General features: G+C 42.4%; 2 protein-coding genes across 2 annotated transcripts in view; one reads left to right on the top strand and one right to left on the bottom strand.

Annotated features, from left to right (window-relative positions):
- Positions 1-7,420: 7,420 nt before the first annotated feature.
- Positions 7,421-15,396, top strand: TMEM215 (transmembrane protein 215). The gene has a single exon (XM_027808486.2). It carries the CDS (start codon positions 7,749-7,751, stop codon positions 8,466-8,468), a length of 720 nt encoding a protein of 239 aa, XP_027664287.2. The 5' UTR covers positions 7,421-7,748; the 3' UTR covers positions 8,469-15,396.
- Positions 15,397-17,071: 1,675 nt separating this feature from the next.
- Positions 17,072-27,264, bottom strand: part of LOC129734662 (atrial natriuretic peptide receptor 1-like) — a 41,837-nt gene continuing 31,644 nt past the window's right edge. Inside the window, exons 17-23 of the mRNA XM_055698312.1 lie at positions 26,424-26,517; positions 25,547-25,634; positions 24,652-24,791; positions 23,347-23,499; positions 22,379-22,477; positions 19,899-19,990; positions 17,072-19,360 (exon numbers count right to left, since the gene is read on the bottom strand). Of these exons, the coding sequence (XP_055554287.1) occupies positions 19,196-19,360; positions 19,899-19,990; positions 22,379-22,477; positions 23,347-23,499; positions 24,652-24,791; positions 25,547-25,634; positions 26,424-26,517 (831 nt within the window). The 3' untranslated portion in view covers positions 17,072-19,195. The remainder of the gene's footprint in view (positions 19,361-19,898; positions 19,991-22,378; positions 22,478-23,346; positions 23,500-24,651; positions 24,792-25,546; positions 25,635-26,423; positions 26,518-27,264) is intronic.

Raw genomic sequence — 27,264 nt, forward strand, 5'->3', positions numbered from 1 at the left:
CACCAGATCATTAATGAAGATGCTGAAGAACCCATTATTGACCCCTAGGGTACACCACTAGTCACTGGCATCCAAATAGATGTGACACTGATCACCACACTTTGGGTCTGCCCATTCAGCCAGTTTTCAATCCACCTCACTCTACTCATCCAACCCATACATCAACAGCTTGTCTATGAGGATCTTATAGAAGACAGTGTCAAAAGGCCTTACTGAAGTCCAGGTAGATATCCACTGCTCTCCCCTCATCTACTATGCCAGTGATTTTGCTGTAGAAGGTTATCAGGTTGGTCAAGCATGACTTCCCCTTCGTAAACCCGTGCTGAATGCTCCTGATTATTTTCTTGTCATTTGTATGCCTGGAAATGATTTCCAGGATTAGCTGCCACATTTTTCAAAAAGTAATGTGGCACAAAGTAATCAGAGGGCAGATAAACAGGATTGTTATCACAAAGATTTCACTGTTTCTTTCACATCCACAGCATGAGATGTTTTTTTAAAAAGAGATACCTACCTTTTTTAAATCAGACACAGACTAGGGATTTGATTGTATCCATTCCCATTTTCATTTTCTTCAAGTTTAGTTGGTTTGGGAAGTTAAAGTCTTCCAGAGCCTGCAAGTAATATGAATTGCTGGTACTCTTTTGATCAGTTAAATTGGGTTTTTTTACTATCTTTTCCTAACCAGACAGGAATGGTGTCAGCAAGCTTCCCAGAAAGAATGATTCATTTTGAGTGACCCAATAGGTGGTTCATTTCTACATTAATATGGTTAAAACTGTTCTAAAGGTGTTTCAGCACATCAGAAATCATTAGCTGCCTCTGTAAAGATAGATCAAGACAACCTGACAAGGGTTATTTTCCCTCCCTCTCTCTCCAATTAGAGACTCCAATTAGAGACCCCTTTTAAGAAGTGTGGGCTTCAGTTTGCTGTGTTCTTTGGGACAAAGCAAGATACCTATTATTCACCATTATGCATAACACACAGTACTTGTCAATGACTTCCCTGAGATCATTGCATCTTTTGTCTGAGTACTTCTAGATACAAGAAGTAAAGCATATTCGATCAGAAGTACCCTTAAAGAAAAAAGTACAGCAAGCAGAAAGATGCAGATACACAGAGTTCCCATTGAATTATAGGGACAGGGTATTGCTCCTATGGTGCAAATTTCCTGTCTGGTGCTGTGACTTATACAACAGCTTGTACCTCTTCCACAGCAACCCTGCTGAAATCCCCAAGGTCACCTCAAGACCGATGCATGACTCATTACCAGGGTTTCTGAATCCCACTCCTAGTGTGATGGCTTGGTGGCAAAGCACAAGCCCTTCAGGCATCTGCTGTCTCCCTCTTGCCACTTGTTTCTTGATTGGACTTTCTCATTAGCAGAGTCCTTTCACATCTGATCTATGGCCAATCAACCAGCAAGCAGCGGCCAAGCACAACTGACTGCCTGAAAAGATCAATACCTGGGGGCATTAGTGAACAGCCAGAGTCCAAAAATTCTCTGTCAGGTGAACTTCTTGTCCTTGAGGACATGAAAACACAGAGAACTGCCTGGGGCTTTGATAGCTGTAAGGAGGGTTGGTAGAGCCATAGGATCCGGCTAGACAGACCCCCCTAAAAAATATAACTAAGTTATATACCAATATATGTTATTTGTTAGTATTTGGAGTTGGGTGAACCACAAGCTTTTTCAAACGGGGAAAAGAATTTTGCAAACTGAGGCATATGAGGACCACAGCACACATTTGCACAGCACAAATTAGCTAGTATTTCCTTCTGTGGGTGTGGCCAAGAAAACACACATTAAAGAAGGCTTGGAGATGGATATGGCATTCAGCACCCACCTTCAGCAAGGAGTACCTGCTATACATAGTAAACTCGGATGACTTTGTGAAGCAGTTCTTGAGCCAGTTTGGAGTGCCAATGACCTCAGCAGGGTGACATAGTCTACAGAAGTGAATGGGGTGGCTCAAATATGTGCAGAACAACACTGCTGGAAAAGCTCGAAACTTGAGCATCCCAATTCACACAGAACTTGTCAGCAAAACAAGTCATGTTCATATCCAAATTATAGGTAAATCCTACATGATCCCACCCTTAGAAGCAGTATCAAGTTGTGTCAAGTTTTAGCATTGCCTTAAAGCTTGGAAGGTGGAAAGAAGTGTCTGATTCTGCCTGTGATGTTACTAAGGGCTTGTGGAGTCTTCATATGGTATGACTGAGATGTTATAGATAGGCCAGCTGTCAGCTGTAATGTATTAATTCAAAACTCCACCTCCCAGATCTATCTCCCTTAAGGATACTAACAAACATGCTACACACACCTTTCCATATTCTACAGTATTGCCTGGTCAGAGAAAGGCTCCATTTTTACAAAACACCACTGAGTGAAGTGGACAATCAGATCAGCAAAACAAAAGGTTCAGAAAAGGGTTTAAGAAAGAAGTTCCAGGAAAATTTATTTAAGTGTCACTCAGCTGGTACCCTTTTCACTACAACCATCTTGGTCCATTCTTTTCTGATCTGTACCATCAAACCTACTACACCAGAAATGATGTGACATCTCTAAAGTTGTTTATCTAAGTAGCTGTTTATGTTGCTCCACAGTAATTAAGAAAGGTAAAAGAAAGCATACCTTCCCCCAAAGAAAATGACTGGCAAACTGGTAACAGAACAGGATAAGGCTGAGGTACTGAACGACTCTTCCGCCTCAGTCTTCACTGGCAATCTCCCCCAAGGCAGGGACTGGGGGGAGCAAAGCCCCTCCCGCTGTAAGAGAAGATCAGGTTCGTGAGCACCCAAGGAACCTGAACATACATAAGTCTATGGGATCTGATGAGATACATCCCAGAGTCCTGAGGGAAGCGGCTGATGTAGTTGCCAAGCCACTCTCTATCATATTTGAAAAGTCATGGCAGTCAGGTAAGTCCCTGGTGACTGGAAAAAGGGAAACGCTGCACCCATTGTTAAAAAGGGTAGAAAGGATGACCCTGGGAACTACTGACCTCACCTCTGTGCCTGGGAAAATCGTGGAACAGACTTCCCTAGAAATCTGTGGTACGGCACGTGGAGGACAGGAAGGTGATGTGAGACAGCCAGCATGGCTTCACCAAGGGCAAGTCCAGCCTGATCAACCCAGTGGCCTTCTACGGTGGAGTGACTACATCAGTGGACAAGGGAAGAGCTGCAGATGTCACCTATCTGGACTCCTCTAAGGCCTTTGACACGGTCTCCCACAACATTCTTCTCTCTAAGTTGGAGAGTTATGGATTTGATGGGTGAACTGTTTGGTGGGTAAGGCATTGGCTGAATGGTCACATCCAGAGAGTAGTGGTCAATGGCTCAATGTCCACACAGAGGACAGCGATGCATGGTGTCCCTCAGGGGTCCATACCGGGACCAGTCCTGTTTAATACCTTCATCAATGACATAGCCAGTGGGATCAAGCGCACCCTCAGCAACTCTACACACAACACCAAGCTGAGTGCTGTGGTTGGCACACGTGAGGGATGGGGTGCCATCCTTGTTCTTGGGATGGACAAGCTTGAGAAGTGTACCTTATGAGGTTCAACATGGGCAACTGCAACAAGGTCCTACACCTGGGTCGGAACAACCCCTGTATCAATACAAGCTGGGGATGCAGGGATTAAGAGCAGCCCTGCGGAGGAGGACTTTGGGTGCTGGTGGATGAAAAGTTGGACATGAGCTGGCAATGTGCGCTTGCAGCACCCCAACTGGCTGATTCTTGGTATTTCAGCACCAATACAACTGGTCAGCAAAGGCAGACTAGGCATTTGCATTGTTGAGGTGGCAACTGCTAAAAGTAGTGGAAATAAAAAAGAAGGTGGGGTCATCCCTATCTGAGGGATCCAACTGTTTTGCAAGGACGAGTTATTCCTATATAGATGCCCTGGGCTCAGACCACTACATGAGACCAGGGCTACTGAAGACTCTCAGGTCTTTGACACATTGAAGTTCCCACCTTCCTAGCCAATGCTCAACATCATTTTACTCATTTGGGGCCACTCAAATTTATATATTTTACATTTGACCATCAAGATTATAAAAAAGGGCGTTGAGTACTTTTGGGCACCCATGATATTTAACACAAGTAACGCTACAATAGTCACTGCACTTTGAATTAGCTTATTTTAACTCTTTATTTTCTATTTGAAGTCAGCTCTAATTTGCAGTTTTCCAGCTTCCACACCACAGCCATAACGAGCAGGGTAGGTGACACCTTGTAGTGGCTTTCAACCTGCATAGTGGTTACGTATTTTAGCAACAGTGGCCACTACTTCCAGTTATGAATTTCAAATAGTGAGAGGACGGCATACACTACCTGATTATCAGTTACACTACACCGTTATGTGGCACAGGAAAAGGGGTTTGTATCTAACTGAGTATATAGGGGAAACGCATGGTGAGCAAGCTGAAATTAGTGCCCCAGTCCAGAACATGGTGGCTTACCATTTAATATCCTTATTCACGCCTGACACGTAATCCGTGTCAAGTATCAGCATACTGCCTGCCCTGGTAAAGGATGTTTGTTCACAGCCTTCCCTTAATGAATCCTGGATCGTCCCAAAAGCCTCTTTCCAGAGGTTAATCCAATTAGACCAGTACTGAAAGAGCTGACAAAATCATAGTGCAGAGTAAGAACACACCTTTCCCCTGAATTCAGCTCCAATTTTGCTTTGAGTGAACAGCCTAAGTTATGTATAACAGCAATAAAAGATCATTGATCACTGCCATCATCTGTTCGATTAATACTTTGGATTTTCAGCCATTGCACTAGCTAACCCAAACTTGTGTAAGGCGCCATAACAGAGAGATGCTTCACATCAAAGGAGTCTTTTCTCTAGTTATGAGCAGGATAGAAAATTCAACCATTGCACTGCTGCTCAATCATGTAAGTGGATACTTGCTGATACCTTGATTTCTAGCTTGGAAAAACAATGTTAACAAATGTAATATCCTTTCCTGGAATAGGGTGGTTGGTTTCCCTTTTCTATCCCCGCCCCCCCCCCCCCCCCCCCCCCCGGCCCCAGGAAGCATACAATCTTCATACTGTTAGTCTAGGCAACTGCTTACAAAGGGACAAATTGGAGGCGTTTAGTTCCACCTTTGCCCTGACATTTTCTATAGGTATTTTTCTGCCCACTAAGAGCTTTCCATTCCAAAGTAGATGTTCTCTCTTCCACCTCAGTAAACCTGTCGCTTAGATTTGATGGACCATTTTTATTCCTGTTAGATCTTCTGACATGTACTTCAGTTCTTACAGTATTTTTTCCCCTTCACTGATGCCACTAATGATATTTACATTTCTGTGTCATCTACTGATGCAGTTCTACTTTCTCTGAAGGACCGTTGATGAATACAGCTACAGCTAATAGCTATTCCCAAGCAACACAGTTTTTCAGCAAAAGACCCAGTTTCCAACACAACATGAAATCTTAAAGACTATTCAAATGTTCGAGGGGAGGTGAAGGATGGTCAGGGAGCAGGAATGGTGAGTTTCTAGGCATTAGTTACCAAGATAACCCTGCTAATAACATAACCTTTACAACATTTTAGCTATGTAGGGCAGACTGGCTGAAGTTTTCCCTTCAACCAGAATTTAGCAGATGGGTAAAAAAGGCATTATTCATTCTAACATGAGGACACAAAAGCTGTATATCTGAATAACAGCAGATGGAAACAAGCAGTAAATTCTCACTCCAGAAAATACGAGCTGAGATGCTACAGTTGTTCCTCACCCTGCTAAATCCTGCATGCTGAAGAAAGTAGAAGTTAACTGGTGCTGAAATCTAAGTGGAAGGTTTTGATTTTTAAGCCTTTTAGGCAAGATGGAAAGTATTCCTAACAGTTCAAATCATTCCCATTTCAGCCCACTCTGCAACGGCTCAGAGGCTTAATGTGGGTTTTACTGGACAACTTTCTGGAGGACAAGTTCAAACAATGACCACGGTTTTTACAAACTTTTAATCTCAAAACCAGGCCATTGCCACCGACTTAAAACACCTCTCCCTGATACGAGTACTTGTGTTCCCAGACTTACCCTTCCTTCAAATTAAGACAGCAAAGGCTTGTCACCCTGTTTATGAATAAAGTGTCCAGGAGTTGTGCCCATTAACAAGAGGATATTCTCAGGCTTGCTCTCTGCAAGGCACTTTGGAAATCTAGAACACAGAGGTGCTTTGTTCATGATGTACTGTAGGGAGGATGAACCCAGGCCTTTTCTTGGCTGAAAGATGAGGGGTATTTGTGTGTTTTCGAAAATGGCTTCTGTGAGCTTTCCAAATTTCTAGTATGAGGAAAAGGAATCACATTAACAGGAAAACTTACAGAAACCACAGTTTAGCGATTTAGTTCTGAATATCCTTTTTTATTTTCTTAATTCTCTTGGATGCTTTCTGGCATCACCCCTTTTTCTCTCCCAGTATCTCTGCCCCAGGTAAAAGCATTTACCCCTTTATGTCACTGGCACATGAGATGTTGAAGCCACCTGCCCAAACATGCTGCTGCTCATAAGGTTCTTCCTGTGTTTCCACATTGCCACACATTTCAGATCCTCTCTTATATTAATTCAGATAGAGCGACATCCTTTGAATTACCATCACCCATATGCATCACATCACAGAGGCTGAACACCACCCTCACAGTCGGTTTATTGCTGGCCTTAGACTTCCAGGGGAACCCCGTGTGGTGCATCCCAACAAGCTAAATTCATTCTTGGGGTCTTGGGGAGGGGATAACACCGGGAGAGGTTTACCACTAAGGGCCTCCTCCGGGATGAAATTCAGCGGCATCACAGCATCTCCTGAGCCTCGTTACTTGCTTGCGCCTACCGCGGGGAAGCAGAGTCTGGGACAGGACCGCTCTCTGTCCGGCGGGGGATTTACTCCCCAAACCCCTGCCCCACAGCGGCGGGGGCTCTGGGGGCGGGGGTCCCCAGCGCCGCGGGGCAGGGCGCGTGTCGGGGTCCGCGCGGGCGCCCCGGACTCGCTCCCCGCCACCCAGGAGGGAGGGGGAGCCCGGCCGGAGCGGCCGCAGCTGCCAGCGAAGCCGCCGCGGCCATCAGGCGGGGGGACCCCCCCGAGCCTCCCCCGAGCGCTCCCAAAGCCCGGCGCCCACCGACCCCGCAGCCCCCCGCGCCGCGGCACGCCTGGGCGGCGCACGTACCCTCGGCTGCTGCGGGGCTGCGCGGCGCCGGGCGAGGAGGAGGAGGAAGGGCCGGTGTCCCCCGCGGCACTCGCCCGCCCGCCCGCCGGCGGCTGGAACCCGCCCGGGTCTCTCCCGCCCCACCCCCGCCCGTCCGCAGGGCTGGAGCCGCGCGGCCCGTGGCTGCCGTCACGCGTGAGGGGGCGCGGCGGGGCCGCCGGCGGGGGGGCGCTCCCGCCCAGCGCAGCGCACGGCGGAGCGGGGCGCACGGCGGAGCGGGGCGCACGGCGGAGCGGGGCGCACGGCGGAGCGGGGCGCACGGCGGAGCGGGGCGCACGGCGGAGCGGGGCGCACGGCGGAGCGGGGGGGACGCGGCAGGCAGCACGGCTCCTGGCCCCGGCCCCGCCGCCGCCCCTGCCCCCGGCCGAGGCCCCACCGAGGGGCAGCCGAGCGGTGCCGGCCGTCGGGGGCCGCCGCGCTTCACCGTCCGGGAAACTTCAGCCACTTTGCCGGCGAGCGCCCGTCCCCTGTCCCCGGGGCCGCCGCGGCCAAGGGCAGCGGTCCCTCGCACGCCGGCAGGATGGCGCGGACCATGAGACCCGATGACATCAACCCCCGGACGGGGCTGGTGGTGGCTCTCGTCAGTGTCTTCCTGGTGTTCGGCTTCATGTTCACCGTGTCTGGCATCAAGGGGGAGACCCTGGGGGACATCCCACTGCTGGCCATCGGGCCGGCCATCTGCCTGCCGGGCATCGCCGCCATTGCCCTCACCAGAAAGACTGATGGCTGTACCAAATGGCCCAAGAACAAGTGTCCATGCTGCAAGGAAGTCAAGGACCGGGATGTCATGGAGCTGCTGAGGACCCCCTCAGACCTGGAGTCCGGCAAGGGGAGTTGTGATGAGCTGGCCGAGAAAGCGTACCGGAAGGACAGGAGGGTGCTGCAAGGCGAGGACTCCGTGTCCATCTGCACCACCACCACCACCACCACCATGGGAGAGTGCAAGAGTCTCATCAGAAAGGTGGAGCAGGAGGAGATGCTGAGATACCTGGAGACCTGCTACCCAGAGATGCCGGGGAATGTGTTTGTGGGAGATGGCTCCATGTACAGTGCCTTGGAGAGGAAGAGCTCTTCTCCCACCAGGGACAGCGCTGCTTGCCCTGATGTTGAAGACAACATTTTTGTTGCTCCTAAAGATAGTATCATTGTCTGCTCTTACAAGGAGAACAGCCCTTACGACAGATACTGTTGTTACATAAACCCTGCTGGAGTCAGCTCAGACCAGGAGACCATAGTGTGAAAGATGCATACTTTATATATATGTATGTATACAAAAACTACAATTTCAACTTCTTGATAGGGGATAATATAGCTGACTGCACTGCATGGGACAATCCTGATACTATTACAATTTAACCTGGTATGTGACTGATACTCAGACCTTTTGTGCCTGAAATACTCTTTCTGTAAGTAAACAAGCATGTTTAAAGGTTAAACAATTCAGTTCTTCATCTTGGAAAAAAAATTTACATTTTAATTTGATTTTCTCCCTTTCCCTCTTATTTTGTTTTCCTGCTGCCAGTTGTACCCAAGCCCATAGACACACTGGCAGGAGGGGAGCAGTGGCTGCCAGCTGATACCAAGAGCTGAATCAAAACTCTGGAGCTGTATGTAGGAAAGAATGTCATGCTCTATAGATGAATGGGTCTTAGCAATAGCATCACTCCATTTTGGGAGGGATTGAGAGATGTCAGCATGCACTCCAATAGCTGGCTGATGTTAGGGAGCGTAGAAGTGATTTGTCTCTTTTCTTCCTGGCAGTATTTTATTTTCCTCTGCTTCAAGGAATCCATGTGCTCACCCTTTGGGCTCTTCTGAAAGTCTCCTAGCAGCCAGATAGGCTCAGAGGAGTTTTCAAAGGCTAATCCATCATCAGTACCTGCAAAGTACAGGTTTTAGCTTCATTCGCCACCAGTATTGAGTTCATTGGAATGTTGCTAACACTTTTGGATTCTATAGGCATACTTGACAAGGAGATTACAACGTGATCATGACACAGTTCTTGCAGAGACTAGGAGCAGATGTCAGTGGACTCAGATATTAAAAATACATTTCAGTACCTCTAAAGTTGCCTAGGCAATAGAATTCTATGTGTTGTGTTCAGAGCTGGATCTGACTCTTCTGAAAACGTCATTTTCACGTGCCTTTTCTAAAATGCCAGATGTTTCTTTATGGTTGATAAATGGTTACAGTCCACTCAGGGCTCTCAGAGCCATGCTTTGCTGGGGGGAGGGGTCCACTCAGGGCTCTCAGAGCCATGCTTTGCTGGGGGGAGGGGACAGAGGACCTGGCTGACATGGGTTTGTTCATGGCTTATGGATACATAACAAGAAAAATACGAAGTGAGTAATGAGGATTAACCATTCAAAATCTGAGCCTGCAACTTACAGAGACAAAAATCCTGGCTATTCTATCCAACAGTGAATTGCATGTTCCATGATGTGTATAAAAACCTTATCTGGCCGCTACTATGTAGGTAACAAGAGATGTGCTATAATACGATGTGAATGCTAAACAGCTGCTCTAAGGGTTAAGTTCTTAGAGTAATGGTTACTAAAGCATAGAGTAATTTGCTAGCGTCTCACAAGTCCCAGTTCCTATAACTAAACTCTCACAACTCCAAAAAACATTCCTCTGTGAGGGAAGTCTTAACAGCTGTTCTTACTTACCTGGGTTTTTTTGTCAACCATAAGTTGTACCAGACAAATGTATTGAGTTACCAGGGTAGGAAAGAAGAAAAACTCTCTTTTTTTTGTAGCAGCCTCGAATGTGTAGGAAGTGGCAAGGAATTTTCCACTGAAGCAAGACGTTCTTTGCTGTCCATGGAGTTGTTTGGAAAGTGAATGGAAACTTTATGCATCTACCAGTTTATTTGTTTGGAAACTTACATCAAATCATTACAGACAACCAGTCTCTGCAGAGGTTTCCAGAAGGAGAAAATAAAATTTTTTTAAATGAGACAGTTTGGTTTCTTTCAGACCAAACAAGATGTCAATGCTTTGATCAGGCTTTGGTGGGGCATCAGAATACTATTAGGATAAATTAAAAAAATACTAGTTAGTTTGAGTCAGGTACGGCCTCTGAATAGATGACTACAGGCAGTTTTGCTGCTCTGGCCTGCAGCAATGGTACTGTACAACCTAAGTTTTATCCACTGAGCAAAGGAATTCCACAAAAACAGATCCTCTCCCTGACATGCGCAACTCCCACTTCCACATAAAAGCACTCTGTTGTTTGGCAGATTGTCTCCTGCAGGACTTAGTCACTGCAGGACCTTATTCTGCAATGTACAGAGCAGCTCTTTGATGATGCAGGCAAGTCGTTATTTCATGACCCTGAGGCCAACAGCTAAAATACTGCCGATGGACGTGATGCGGAGTAGGGTCTTTCATTGCATTCTGTTCCCAGAGGAAGCAGGTAAGGGTCTCAGGGTGTGCCCATGGGTGCTGAGCATCCCTGAAGGTCAGACCCACCATGAGAAAACAGGCTGCCAGGTAGCTGCGTACTGCCTTTGCCGGGTTTGTTAGCAATTGCTTGCCTTGCATAAGAAAGCAAAGTGTCAGCCTGCTGGGAACCTAGATTTGTACAGTTCTGCAAATATATATAGGAAGGGGACAACTTTTTCCATTTTATCTAGGATTAGATGTTCTCTGTCAAAAGTTATATGGGGTTTTACAAGGCAAGACAGCAAACTCCAGAGAAAAATGGAATGATAAACATATGACTTGAGATACAGCCATGCAGATCTGAGTCGTGCTTTATTCCGTTGTTAGTGTAAGACCAAGAAAGTATTTGTATTAAAGCAAAGTTTAACGGGAGTGAAAAATTCCCACGGTAGAACAAAATGTATGTTTAAAACATCGTATTTACAGGCAATGTCCTTCCTCCATTCATTTAGCTGAGGTAAGATTTTGTAACAAAATACAAGTTTAAGCAATATTTCTAGGCTAATCCACCATAATCCACTGAGGTTTTTTATTGAACATGTGAGAATTTGAAGTTACAGAAATAAATTAGTACTGCCTCTGAAACCTCACTGTGATTTTTATTTTCTTTTCTTCTAGTTAAGCAGAGAAATAAATGGGAATAGGGTTTTTTTGGCCATTTTAAATATAAGAATTTGGCCATTTAAAAAGGAAAGTTTTTGGGGGGTTGTTGTTTTTTTAAATAAAGTACACTTTTTTAATACACTGTAGTTTAGCCAGTAGGAATCTACTGCTTATTTGATCAAAGACAGCATGACAGAAGCTTCAAGCTTTTTCTGTAGACTCCATGCTCAGGCCAGAGAATTACTGGGGCTTTATTTTTGTTCAGCTGATGGGGTCTCTCCTGATGGCCGCTAGAACTTGTAGGAACAGCGCTGATTGTGGAACAAACAGGAATAATCACGTTGCTTTTCAGAGGCAGCTTCTAGTCTTGGATCTGAACTTGGCTTCAGGATGCCACAGCTTGGGTGATACCAAGCCGTGGCCTGGAGGCGAGAGCTTCTTTCTGTTCTTGCTACCTTTAAAACACCTCTGGGTCTAAATCCTGCTTCTCTCCTCAATGCTACCCTCCAAACAATGCATGCAGTTGTAGTGGAGCTCTGTTTGTGGCGTTAACACCTGGTCTCATTGAAACCAATTGCCAGGTGTTTCTTGGTCCTATGGTATGGGTGGCAGGGCACATATTAGTGTTTGAAGAAAACCAGTGAGCTGGACATTCAGAGAAGGTTCGTGGGATAGATAAGATTTATTTTTAGAATAGCATTTGGCATAGTGCTACAGTGGAGTTTACCTTCTTTTAAGAAACAATGTGCTGTACAGATCAGCTGTACACAGGACAATTTTGTGGTTTGTTTTTTTAATTATTATTTATTTCTATTGTCATACATAGCATTTTTACAATTATCCAAGCTGATCACTGCCTACCCTTTAACAGAAAATTGCCTTTTGTCCTCCTAGAGCACTAAACAATATCTGGCCCTTTTTGCCTGGAACCAAATGAGTCAGTGGTGAGTGTACTCAGGTCAGGACCAGTGTTTTATTCTTGATCTTGAGTTCTGCAGAAATCTGGTGCTCTTCCACCAGCAGTTCCTCCCTGTCTGATCCAACCTCTCCACAGTCCTGGTAGCACTAACTGTTTATTACATTGTCATTAGCAGAGTCACATAGAGAGCACATACCAGACAGTTTGCAGAGTGAGCTCCTGCACTTGACTGGAGTGGTAGAATCTGACACTGCATCTATCCCATGGAAGTTGTTACGTTGAGACATCCAACTAAATTGTCAGTTCTTGCAGCAGAGGCCTGGGATTTTGCGTATCCATCTAATATCTTTCACACTAAAGGTGCTGTAGAGATGAGTTAGTCATGGGTGACTGTCAGGCCTCAAAGGCACTCGCAGCCTGGTTTCCATGAGCATTTAGGGACTGATCTATTTAAAGGCAGAGCACAATCTGCACTCAGAAACTTGAATCTCAACACATTGCCAGCAAAGCCATACTGCTAGAGAATGCACTTCTGACATGGGAGATTTTCTGAGTCTTGAAAGGTCTCTGTGTAATTTTCTACTATCAATCATATTAAAACTTGCAGAAGAGTTTCATGTTATATAGATTAGAGGAGTTTTCTCAACACATCTTTAATACACAGCATGGGGCATCAGCTGCACAGCAGCTCATGCTGAGCCCATTTCCACTCTGCAGCAAGCCTGAACGAGCCACCCCTACCAGGCCAGCTGCCTGCAGGTGTGTTACATCTCTGGTACTATAGGCCTTTTCATCTCTGGGTTTCAGAAACAACACAGAGAATGGATCTAGAATTCATTTTTAATGCTCTTTTGCAAACTTTCAGCAGTAAGCATTACCTATAATTTATCAGTCCTCTCAGTGGAGGAACTCCAAACCCTTTATCAGGCAAGGAGATCCAGCTATCATTTGGTTTTTAAATCACAGTTCATTTTCTGTTCAGAACAGTTGCATGGATTAGCCCTGACTATCCTGTTTCAGATGCACACAGAAGTGTTTATACTTGATGTTTTTACTTACAAACACTGCACCATGCATAGGTGTATATACATTACACGTTTGTCAGAAAAGGTCACAGAATGCACAAGCACAGCAATATATTGAGATCTGCTCAGATCTGCTCTGTCTTTCTGACACCTCACCCACATTTTCTGCCTCAAGTCCATTGTTGCAATTTAAAATCCCTTCCATCCTTTATGAGAAGTGTTCTCAGAAGAACTCCATTGTGGCTTTTTAAGGACACGGTTTTTTTCCAACAGGAAAAACAGAGTTTAAATGTCCCGTGACTGTGTTTCATTCCAGCCACTGTGAAATCCTGGCTCCTTTGCCCATGGCGAACTGAAGTTTTCTAGTGCTCTGCATTCAGCATTTCCCCAAACTATTGGTAAAAATCTTGATCCCTTGGTCAGTTTTGACAGATTCAGTACTAGTATTTTTTCAACCTACAGTTTCATTACTTCGGGAGTGAAAAAGGGTTAAATACTTTGAAAATATGTCTCTGTACTTTGTTGTAGTGAGGAAAGAACAGAAAAAGAAGTATTATTCATGAAAGTGAAAGAGACCAAAAAGGCTTCACAGGCAGTATTTCATGACTTTGATAGATGAAGTGTGTTATATTCTGGGCACGCAGGCAATATGTTTAGTGCATTCTTCCATACATGTAGCTTCTTTTTAGTAGCTTAACCTAAACAGGCTTCTCAGGCAGGAACAGAGAGTGTTTTTCTGCCTGAAGGCAGGATGCAAAAGCTACAAAAAAAAAATAAAAATAATGGTATGCACTAGAGATCTGGTGCAAGGAACACTGATTTGTTCTCAGATCTCATCAAAACGCTTATTTTCAGACCATTTTATTTTGCTATGAAATGCAGTGATTAGCAATTATGTGGACTCACGAACACAAGGATACCACTACAGTAGCTTTGTATTTGGCATTCAGTGGCTGGGAAGTACATATTGCCATTGAAATCCAGGGCAAAATTCACAAAGGTGTAGGAGTAAAAGGAGCTCCAAGGTCGAACTTGGTATTGTGTGAAACTGTTCAATCCAACACCAGAAGTTAGTTCCAAAAAGGATGGATTTGCATGTAAGACAAAGTGCTGTGGAAAGGTGAGGTGCAAATACAGAACGTGGGGTAGCTTAATTCCACGTCTGAACCAAAGGACCATGGTTAGTGTACTATGGGACACTAAATAACATCATGTACTTGTGCATGCTCATTGGAAGGTTTCAGCCATGAGGGTTCGCACACAAACAAATTCTACAAAACTCACTTTCTCACGTTTCAGACTGGTTTATATCTCTATATCAGAAAGTGCATTTTAGCAAATTTTAAATTAGGAGGAAAGGGATTTTCCCCCGATTTTCTGGAACATTGGATTGCCATTGATTTTATCTTTTAATTCCAATTTAGAATGTACTAATGTACAATCCAATGTTTTACACTGACTGGTGTGAAGTAGGGGAAATTCAGACAGGAATTATGAGGACAGAGTACTCATTAGCTGAAAAGCAGATGCTAGCCAGCTGGAGAATAATCAGAATTATCTTGCATAGCCTTGCCTTTATATTGGTCTGAAAGGACAGCCCCAGAAAGACACACTTAAAAAACCAAAGACTTGCTATTGAGGTCAATTCAGATGGAAGGGCTATTGATAACTTTTAGCGGTCTGAGTGGGGTGGGAGAGAGATGTTCTACATGCTGGGGAACCTCTTACTAATCTGTTCTTCATACACAGATCTTCAAGAGACCCTGCATCTTCTGACTGCACAGTCAGGCTCAACACTATGCCCTTGCACTATTTGCAGGAAACACCTGATTTCATTTGACTTTCCTTTAAATAAATTATTTTTTCTGGTTTGACTAATTAGCTGTAGGAAGAAGCAGATAACTTTCCTCCGTTTACACAAAAAGAACCATGGAACTGGAGACCCTCTGAATATATCGATAACAAGCTAATAAAAAAGACATTTGCTACCTAGTCTAGGGGATAAAGAATAACTTTTCAGTGGCAAAACAGTCTTTTTCCAATGCCAATGGTTTGAATAAAATCTAGGAAGTTTTACACCTGGAAATACCTTAACTGGTTTTTTTTGGGTTTTTTTTTTTACTTTTTGGAATTTTCTAAAATATTGTGGTTATTCAATCTATTCCTCAACATTCAAACTGAAATAATATAGTGAAGGTTTATCAATCTAATTAAATACTTTCATGAGTCTGTTGTTGCATTGTGTGATTTATTTCATATACCTGCCTGCTTCCTCACCTGTATGTAGATGGAACTGCAATAAACAATACAAATGCACAATGTTTCCAAAAAATCATCACATCATGAATACCGTATTAGTATCCTCTGCATTATTTTGTGTAACCATAGACAATGAATGTCCACGGAGTGAAGAACCGAAGTGATCGGTCAAGTACATATCGCCTTCAGTTCTTCAGATGTTATTACAATTGCTTTCCCATTTTCTGGTAGGGATATAATCTCCTAGGAAAGGAGGAACACATCACATATTTATCTGTATAGAATGCCATTTTAGAAAAGAATACTAGCTAGATTTGCTGAGTAATTCCACATCTGGGGCGTGAATCTCTGTGGATTTAAAGCATCTCACAGATGGGCACCATGCTGGTTATCACGCTTCAGCTTTACCAGCTGGTGAATGCTTTCCTGCATTGGCAAGATTATCGAGACTTTGGTCAGCAGTACAGTGTCAGCCACAATAAGTTTCCTTTACACATTTCCTGGGCAGTAAAAGACACCAGGAGCTATGGCAGTACTTTCTGGAGATCTGAATTCGCAGTAACATCAGTCACAAGTGCTGCCCCACAAAAGATACAGATTGAGAGTGGTGAAATGGGACAGCATTTTGGTTTGCAGGTGCTATGAAGACCACCTGTCCTTGTACATGAATTTCTGTGCAGAGCAGAACCTGATGCTTGCATTGTTCAAAGCTGAGGCAACAATTGTCAACGATTTTGTGTCTGTATACTGGGTATTGATTTGCACTAGCCTCTCCCCATACAGTTATATTTCTAGCCAGACATGTTTTACATATATAAGAATACATAATTCTCCCTATACTATATATATTATTGCACATAGGTATGTCTGCTTGGGCACAACAATACAGAAAAAAATGATCTCTGCATCTGTGCCATTCCCAGGATGTGAAAGCAAAGCGTATCTCACAGGGTTTATTCTGCAACCACCTTTGCTGAATTTGCTGTGTCATACAGTCTCTAATGATGGCTGGATTCTAAGTAACTTCTAGTAAAAATCTGTGTAACCAAGTAGAGCTCACGTTCCCAAAATTTGCCTGTTGCTTCAGTAGTTGACAATGAAATACAGCAGTAGCCATTGACTACATCTGTCAAAATGTCTGAGATAGATCTTAAATACTCGCCCATCAACTGAGGACACTTCTGTCTTCTGTTTGCATCTATAACATTCATTACCCTGTATTTCTAAAACTGACATTACTAAGGACTATTGCTTGAAGCCTCAGGAGAGATACTGCAGATTCAACGGTCCTTAGAAAATAATCTGATTCAAAAGGATCAAAAGATAACAGCAAAACAGAGAGGTAGGCTGACAATGGTTTTCTTCAAGCTGTACTTTTTTTTGTAGATAACCACCAGTTTCTAAGCCTTTTGAAGTCAACATGACTCTCGCTACGGTCTTCAGCAGAATTTGAATACTAGCCAAGCACATGTCAGTGGTGAAGGCTGTCAATCAAACAAGCTTGCAAATGGTCACTCATCACTCATTTCTGTTTGGAAGACTTTAAACTCAGAAGACACTCATTTTAAAGCTTTTAATTCTAAAACCAACATTAAAATACAGCAGAAGGGTTAAAACTGTACAGATAAACTGTACTGCTACAGATAAACATAACAAAGCACATGCTTTCACATTGACATTTGATAAAAGATCATATGACATGCACCTTTCTAATAAAAATTTTAAAAAGCTAACTCATTAAAAGTATAATGTAAAATATATATCATGCAGCACTATAATAGAGCAGAGAGTTTCACAATATCTAGGTCAGATTTGAATAAGGGCAATGATAGTATTTAACAACACCTCTGGGCTCTGGAGAACTAAAAGCTTAATTTTGCTAAGATTACAAATAAGTTAACTGTACTGTACCATATACTAATATGAAACTCAAAAATAGTGAAAGGAATCTTTTAAGATCAGGAAGGAATGTGAAACCAATTAAAAATTTTAATTTTAAAGAATTTGGCTGGGTTCTGCCTTGGGGTCTCAAGTGTCAAGATCAGCTCTATGTCCCTTGCTGAGGTTCTGGTTCCATTCAAGTGGCAGTATTCCCACAGACTTCTGAGACAGAATTTCACTCAGAATGTTCTATATTTTTCTGTGGATTTCAAGTAAGTCGTCCATAATTTGGAAGGATTTAGCTTTCTAATCTCTGTTAGGCACCTCTGAAAAATCTAACATTACCACTGCATTTACTTTGCACAGAAGCTGAAGAAGGACTATACTGTGACTCTCTATTACTATCACACAGCACATATTCAGCATCAAAATTGTGCTAGCTACATGGGAACATGGACAACTAACTCATCAGCTGCTTGTTTAAGATGCACAAATTTATACCAGAAAAACTGCATGTGCATGTGTGCTTCTGTACTCATACCTAGAATCGGGGACAGGATGGAGGATAAAGAAGCAAAATAAGGAGGAGCAGATGGTACTTTGTAACTCATAGTACTTCCTTTCCACCTCTTCCCACTTATCTTTGGCCAGTCCAGTTCACATTATGGTGGAACTGCTGTGACTCTTGGTATCCTTCCTTTCTGCATTTCACATAACTAATTCTGTTGGACCGTGTGTTAATCAATTCGGCTGGACCTGGCTAAACTCTTCAAAATAGATTAGCCCTGAAAGTTAATGTATTGCCGTAAGTAAAACACTAAAAAATATAAACAGGGTCCACTGTATATATGCTTTGTCTTTAAAGAAAGTCAACACCTGCAATGCTTATAGATCCACGCTCATCAACAGATCACTACATGTGTAGTGCTGGGTCTCTCTTTACAGGAAATGCTTGCTCAGGAATGACCTTTTCCAAACTGTGTCCTAAATTACGGAGTGACTCAGAGAGCTGCCTGATTTTGCAGTCAGACAGCTCACCAGCTACAGTAGGTTCACTGCCACTTTAGTCAAAGCAACTCCATAACGTAAGCTAACTTTAGGAGCTTTTTTTCAGAGAAAAACCAGAGCAGGCAAAGAACAGCTGAAATGGACTCTCTTCTGCTTAACAACAGTGTGCAATGTCTTTCATTTCTCTCCCAAGACATTCAGATCTCTGTACCATGATGGCAGGTGTCACTAAGTGTTGACTCTACGGAAATAGTCTGGCCTTTCTTCTTAATTCTTTTCTCTCTGCTCCAGGCAATGGAGATGACATGGAAGCAGGAGCACAAATTCTCATTTCAATTTGTATCCACTATGACAGCACTGCTTCATCCTCCTCTTTCAGTGGGCCTTGCTCTCTAACACAATACACATCTCATTTTTCCCTTTCATAGCACGAAACCAGTCACACCCGCAAGGTTTATCATTCCGCTGAATAGCAGCACTACACTGCTTCCTTCTTTCCTGTGGGAGAAGCTTACAGGCTGGAATGTCCAGCCAGCTGGCTTTAAGGTGATGGAGGCTTCTGGCAGGGGATTACCCAGCAGATCCAAACCAACAAGTAATGCTGGGAGCTACCTTCAGCCCTAGTGTCTGGTGGGTCTGTCTTATATATAATTTCTGAAGACGAATTTTTGCTTTTTTTGTATTTTTCCTGCCACTGATGGGAAAGCAATACCTGTAAATAAAATCTGAGCAAATACATCTCCAAGGCCAAAGGGGCGGACTATTTCTTTTCTTACTTTCTAATTCAGCAGGATGACCTAACAGACTAACAGGAGGTAGCGAGTGGCTAGTAAGCAGGACTTGAGAGAGGGTCACTGGGAGGAACACCTGGTAGCAAACTAAACAGAGCTCTGTTGGGGTCTTGAAGCATCACGGAAGTGCTGGTGACTGCCTTCTGGGTGGCAGAGGCTTTCTTACCTTCAAGCCAGTATGTTACCATGTCTCCTTTCCCCTAAGGAAGAAAATGAGTCATGGGGTTATAATACTATGCATCACTTTTGTAATAATAATCTTTTTATAATAACTCAAAGCAAGTCCCAAAAAGAGACTGATGTGCCTGTCAGCCATACAGGAAAACTGAGGCATAAAACTTTTTCTTAAAAGACAGTAGCAGCACTATCAATTAAAATTTTTCTTTGTAGTCCCATCCAAAACTGCGTCCAGAGGTATGTTAGTCCTGAACTCTTATGACGTTTTATGATGTCTCTGAATGATCTTTTTTGACTTCAAGCCGTTATGACAAAGTGACGTGCCACACACAACTTCCAAGTTTGACTAGGTCCTTCATCTCTGAATTACCAGGGCTGTCCTGTGAATGAGCTCATGGAATTGGTCTTGGTTTGAAACTTAAGCCTGCTCTCTTCAGGGACAGGAAACAGTTTAATGCAAGGACTCAGACATAGAGGACTGCATGGGCTAAAATTCAGGGACTCCAGAGTTCTTTCACACTCTCCTTTCTGAAAAGCTGAGTATAAATGTTGCATACACACCTTGACTTGTAAATTCCCGCGGCATACTAACACGTACTCCCCAATCTGCTCCAACAGCTGGTACGCACTTGAACTGCACTGTATTTTAAGAGCTGGAAAGAGACAACTGTCATCTGGTAACAATTTAAACATCTAACACAGACCCATCCCCCTCTATGTGCCAAAGACATCAAGAGTCATTAATGAAGCCCCCCTTGCTTTTTTCATGTTTTTGCTGTCATTCTTCTGTTACTTGGAATGATAGCACTCAGGCTCCAGTATCCTGGCCTCTTTCTGAGAGCATCTCAGGACAAATAGGTGGCTGTCAACAAACACTGCTCTTCATATCCTGCATCTAATATTATTTGTCTACTCTTCATAGCTTCCTGGCTGGAGTTACTGATAAGCACGCTTTTCATCTTGGGGAGAATACCACATATAGTTCTACCTCCTGGTCAATAAAGAACTAGCAATTTCTTCGCAAATAGTTTTCAGCAAACTCTAAACTTTAAAGAAACTACCATCCTTGCTCTGCCTCCAAACCTGTAAATAAAAACATGACGAAGAGACCACATTACCATAATTCCACTATCTTTTTTTTTTTTTTTTTTAGAATGTGACGTTTCCTTAGTTGAGCATTTATTGTCATATAAACCCTGGCTGTCTTGCCTTTTCCAAATGATGGAGGAAAGACCAAGGAGGAGGAAAAATAGAACAAATTCTGAATACTCCTACTTTTGCCAGAAGCAAATTTTTGCCAAAATGCCAAAAAAACCTTGGTGTGTTTTTTGGGGTTTTTTTTTGCCTCTAAAATTCTGCAACACTGATTAAATCATTTTGCTGCCTTGAAAAAGATCTGAGATTATAGCAGAACTGGCTAAGATTTTCATACTTATTTTTCTTATAGCAGAAAATGATAGTTTTGTAATATACACCTTGGTTTTGTTTGTTTAAATGTTTTTTATTGGAAGTCTCAAAAAACCTGACACCTGTTCACCAGGAAATGAATGTTTCAACATATTGAGGTACATATCTCTGAAATATTCTTTCCAGTACATATTGGTATCTTAACTGGTCATCCAGTGATCCCATCTTGGGAACAAGACACTAGCACTCAGATTCCAGCTGATAGCAATTTTAATTTACATTGCTATTAATTAATTAATTTATTTTAAAGTTATCATCTTAGGGTTAAAACAGATTAATGTAATGAGATCCTCAGGCGTATGTTGCTGGAGAAAGAAGGAGGTAGAAGACTTTAAAGATAAAAAGCTCTGTCTTTATATGTAAGTTTATAGTGTTGATGTGCCATAGGAAAACCAGACTGACATACAGAACAGAAAAGAATATAAGAAGAAAGATGGAAGCAGATTTTGAAGGCATTAGTTCTACAACAGTTCAGATGAGATGACACAGGGACCCTGAAAGGAGGAGGAGGAGGAGGATGAGGAGGGGGAGGAAAGGAGTTTTCTGGGACACTGACAGAAAACTAAGTTATGTGTGTTCCATTCAGTCTAGCATTTGCTTTTGAAAAATGTATAGAACAGTGAGAAGGAGTAGATCCTGGCTGATTCTCAAACCCTCAGGCTAAACCTTCACATCTGTCATGTAGGACCATTCTGCTTTTCTGGCTTGTTTTCAGTGGATCATGATAGATGTTGAAAACATCACTTTTTATCATGAAATTAAACTTGAAAACACCTTAGATTTTGTCTAATTCAAATCAATTTACAAAGCATTGCAATGTGAGCCATAAAACTATTCAGCTTCATTTCATGAATGAAAGAAACAAAAACAAGCCCTAAAGGTTGTTTGACCTTGAAGCTTTCTCCCCCCCCCCCCCCCCCCCCTTCTTCTTTTATTTATTTATTTATTTATTTCCCCAGTTCTTGTAGATCAGGCTAAAGTATTTCAGAAGTTGAGGTTCAAATGCTCATACAGGCTAAATATGAAGCTTGCTAACTAAACATGGAGCTCTGTTATCTCCTGGGAAGAAGTGAAAGGGAGGACATCTCCATGATTTAATCTCTAGAGATTTATGTCTAATCTCTTTGCTGGAGGACATATATATATCATCTTTATGCTGCTTAAAGGCACTTACAGCTCCCATGGTGTCCTACCACCTCTTGTACTCTTCGTTAAAGAAAGTTATCAGTGAAAAAGAGGAGTCATGAGAATATTTGTCTGGGTGCCAGGAATGAATAGAAACAGTGAACATATCCACTTATCTCTTATTTTATCTGATTCATATCCTTTTTTATTGTAGAAAACTTCAAAACCATGAAAATCCCTCTCTGAGACTTGGGGAATGAGGGAAACTTGTTACAAAGATTGTAGTGAGTATCACTGGCATGATTTGCCCGTAGGCAGATTGGACCCAGAAGTCAACAGCCTCCTGAGAGGATCTGCAGTCATTTAAACAGGACAGGACTCCGCATAACATTTTTTCAGAGCTAATTAAGGGATGGTCAAAACCACATCTGCAGTTTGTTCCTTGTTACCTTCACTGGTGGATTCCATCCTGGAAGCTGTGTTCACGGTATCTCCAAATAAACAATACCGTGGCATTTTGGTCCCAACAACTCCAGCTACAACTGCCCCTGTTAAAGAAAAGAAAACAAGATATTTTGTGGTTTACCATCACATAGTCAGTCATACAGCCTCATAGCTGCTTCCTACATTACCTTTTATCTCGTTCATTAATGAGAGACTGGTTGTCAGTATTGTTTTACACAAAGACAGATGGCTTCCAGAGCATGGAGGAAATTGCAAAACGGCCTCAAAGGAGAATGATGGGGGAAGTGATGATGGGACGGAGGTAGTGTGCATGAATTAAGGCATCTGCAGAATCATGTTTCAACATGACAATAGAACGTTTTGAGGAGCAGTGAGATGGGAAAGCTGCCAACAGGAGCTATGCATACAGTGCTCACCACACACATGGTGAACAAGACCAGGAAGTAACCTGTCCCTGCTGAAGGCAGAAAATGAGCATTTTGATTCCTTCATGTCAGCCCCATTAAAATACAGAAGATATGCTCTCTTTCTGAGACAATGTAAGCTGCTTAATTTGCAGATGCTGAGCAATGCACATGTCCCACTCTGGCTGGCTGTCAAGAAGGAGCTGCAGCCACACAACAGTTTAGGTCAGGGAGCTGGGAGTCTGAGAGTGAAGGCTAGATCAAAGAGTCAAGAAGCAACTCACTGTTTAGAGAACAGCTGAAAAGGACAACAGACACAGAACGGCAGTCCTCACTCATATCAGCAAATACACTGGGGGTATTTAGTGTTTCCAATGTTGTATTCCACATTGTGTTCCCAATATTCCAGGTATCCAATATTCTGTTGGGATGACTTCTGTGAGGTGTTTCACCCCATGTCCAGAAATCAACTTCATTTTTAATAGGAAATGCCACTACAGGAACATTTGTTAAACCAGAGAAGGACTCTTGCAGCCCTCTCAACATACCTGAATGGATTCCTGCTCTTATCTTTAGGAGGGTGTTGGGCTTGTGTGGGATCTTAAAAGTCTTGCAGACGTCCAGAAGGTCTAAAGCCATGCTTGCAATCTCACCAGCATGAAGGATCCCATTCTCTTTGGGTACTCCTGATACCACCATATCTTAACACAACAATGCAACTGTGTTAACCTTCAGCATTACATAAGCATTTACCAAAGGATGCTGCCTAAGTTAGAAAAAACAAAGCCCTTTTCCTTCATATCCTGCAGCACAGTTGTGCCTGCTGAGCAGAGAAAACCAGAAACAAATGAAGGATAGGGCAACAGCTCATATGTGTAATTACCCTACCTCTGAAAAATGTTGGATTTCCTTCTTAATTTTCCATAAGATTTATTCCCTCCTGCCTTTTCTTCCTCCCCCCTTCCACTGAGGGTTCTTGAAGTGGGACAGGTAGTGGAAAAGTGGCTTTTGTCTTTGGGTAGATATTATAAAGACAGATAATGATTCCCACTAGGCATTGTGCTATGCTTCCTGCACTGACTTCTACTGTGTAGGACAAGAGGCAGGTTTCTTCAGGATCCCTTGGGTGCATTTGTTCAGGAATTCTATGCTTCAGAATGTGCTTAACCATGCAACAGGAAAAAAAAGCAGGGTTTTTTCCCACATCTTACAGAATTTCCTGTTCCATCCAAAAGTCCTGCTAAATTCTGCTAGGTGTTGGATGGAACTTAGTTTTAATCCCCAGCAGATTCCTATGGAAACAAATCGAAAGCCATTTAAAAAAAAAACAAAAAAACCCAAACAAACAAAAGAAGAGGCATCCAAGCCCTTAAAGAGTATTAGGAGAGAGGTTTGTCATGGTCTTTGCAAAAAAGACAGATAATAAAGCTTATGGAATGACATCTGTTCTGTCATGTAGAAGGCAAATTTTTCAGTTGTGTTCTTGTGAAACAGACGTTGCTAACTGGGATTAATCTGTTGCCAAGGTTTAAAGTCAGACCTTACAGGTAACAGGAATCAAAAAAACCAAAATCAAATAATCAAATAAAAAAATAAAAAGCGGTAGTTTACTCAGCTTGTTTGTCCCATCCACAATATCCTTCAATTGTAGAAATTATGGAAGGTAGGCAGGAAAATGTTCCTAAATTTTGTTAGGGCTTTGCTAGGACATCACCCCTAATTGTTTTGTGTTGTCTTCCCATTCATAATAAGCTTTCCAAATTTCATTCATCTCTTCTTCCTTGTCATCAAGTCAGTCCCTATCCTGATGAAATACCCATGCCCCATCATTGTCCACCACTCCAGGAACTTACAGGCATCTCCTATTGTCTCCACCTTATAGACATCATAGTTATCTATGATTTCATCAAAAGTGGTGTAAAGCTTGTTCAAGAGATCTACCACTTCATAAGGTGTGCTGCTGCTGGACAGCTGAGTGAAACCAACAATGTCACTGTTAAAACACAACAGAAAGAACATACTCATCCACTGTCTTAACTGTTGCAGATTGGTGATCCTAAACACATAGCAATCATTTCTCAGTGGAACTGCCTCAACCTTCTTTTTTGCAGTGTTTCTTTCACTGAGTAACTTAAAGAATCATTTTGTCTTCAGACATTTACTTAAACTGAAAACAGACTTCTTCCATTTAACAGGACTGACTGATCTAAGCCTTTTTGCTCACCAATGCAACAAACCATTTTCTACAGCTAGACTCTGCCACAAACTAAGTTGTCTTCAGTTTTGGGTTATGTACAAATGAAAAAAAGGAACTTAATATCTGTCCATTTATGACAAGTGAAGACATGCAATTTATATGTTGCTTCATGCACACTTAACAGGTCAAAGACTAAGTCCATGTGGACTCTAAGGATAGACAATTTTCCTTCACAGCTAAATGCTGGAACCTTTACTCAGGCCTGCTTATGAAACATACATGCAAATGTGTGTAACACACATAGAGTGATGTGTTGTTGTGTGTTAGAGCTCCACAGTAACCTCATTTTTAATTTAACTAATTATAAGGAAAAATGGAGAGGCATGAGAATATGGAAAGACACTGGTTTGCAGAGTCAGATGTTGCTACCTGGTATGATAAATGGCAGTTTAGATAGAAAGCTTGTACTTCATTAGGATCTTCACCCTCACTAGGGTCCTAGAAGTTTCTTAGTAAGATAGTTCTAATCCTATCTTTTCATTTTTGTTTACCTGAAAAAAATGGTGGCACTTAAGTAACTTTGAGCTTGTGCATGTTTTCCCTGCCTGAGATCATCTGCTACTTGCTTTGGCAACATACCTGTTGTAGAAAACAGAGCATTGTTACTCTTTTGACATGGATAAAAGCACACAAGAAAGAGAACATGTTTGTTTAGAGGTATAAAAGCAATGTTCATAAATGTGAAATATTCTGAAGGTGAAAGCACTCTTTAGCTTCAAAAATCTTTGCTGTAATGTTAGAATTTACAGTAAATCTCACTGATAAAAAGTCCAGATTTTTCAGATGACCCGTAACTTTCAGTACAAACAAACCAATATTTATACATTCCAAGCCAGAGTAAGGTGGGATTCTAATAGTGTGACTTGGGATATTACTAACTCCTTTTCTGTCAACTCTGTGTTACTGGTTTTTCCTGTGTTAGATTTGTTTACTATCTCTTCTCTGACTTTTTTTTATCTTTATTTCACCTATCTTGCACGTTTACAGTGCAAGTCCTTTTTCTCTCTAATGTGTTATACCTGTTCCTTTATACCTTTTTTCTTGTGGAATTCCGGAAGATACACTGCCATCAGAAGTAACGTCAGTCCAAAAGCAGTTCCCTAATATTTATAACTATCGAGAAGGACTGCCAAGCAAGATCAAAGTGAGAGCGCTACAGATTCTGGAGCCATTCAGAGTGCATTGATTTTCAGGGGGAAAATATAAAAAGTTGCTAAATATCTTTCCAGTTTTGCAAGGAACAAGTATATTAATTCATTGCCAACTAAATGTTATCTATTAAATAATCACCTATCAAAGGGCTCCTGTTTGTAATTAGACAATCAAATTATTATTGAGAATATACAGTAGTTTTGTTATACAACTTACTATACAACAGACGATCAGTCTTCTGTTTTTCATGCATTAAATCCTGGGTTCTCTCAGAAACCAGTATCTCCAGATGTTTGCTGTATTTCTCCATCTAAATAACATAGAGAATTGCATAAAGTAATCCTTTTACTGAAACAGGTTCGTAATTGGATAGGATTTAAGCATTTGAATGATTCTGCTTTGAAAACGTTCAGATAAGCAAAGGCTCAGGTCTGAGATAACTAATTTTTTCTTACAGAATCCAAAGACCAGATTTCTCCCTAGGAAAATTTACAGTTCTGTATATAAGATAGTTGCTTACATGTAAGAGGGCAAAAGCCAATTCCAGACTTTTCAAAGTCTATGTAAACATTAGGGATCAAACCCAATGTAGACACCAAGCTGCAGATATAAATTAAAATATATTACCAAACCCAAAGGTATCTGACTCTCACTCCTTTACCAAAAGCTCACAATGCTGTTTCATAAACTATCCTGCTATGCTATGCTTTGCTTTTTGCATCCTTGTTCTGTGTGAGCAACAGCCTGTGGAGGCAGAAGCATCTTTTCTCTGCTGATGGGCTTAAGATGCTCTGCTCAGAATGCATCTGTAAACATGCCAGTTGTGGCATGCACGGATTCTATACCCCCAGTACTGTGAGAACACCACCAAGCCACTGGAAAAGGGGGATGTAGTTACCTGTGAGTGCATTAAAAAACAAACAACACTTGACTGAAGAAACAAGAATGTTGAGCCACAAAGAAGAGAAGAAAGTTAAGAAAAACTGACAGAAATGGAATGAGAAGGAAAGCTGGGTCTCAAGCAGAACTGCAGCTACAATCAGCCCACCAGGGCTGA

Source organism: Falco cherrug, chromosome Z (assembly GCF_023634085.1).
Source record: "Falco cherrug isolate bFalChe1 chromosome Z, bFalChe1.pri, whole genome shotgun sequence".
Lineage (NCBI taxonomy): Eukaryota > Metazoa > Chordata > Aves > Falconiformes > Falconidae > Falco > Falco cherrug.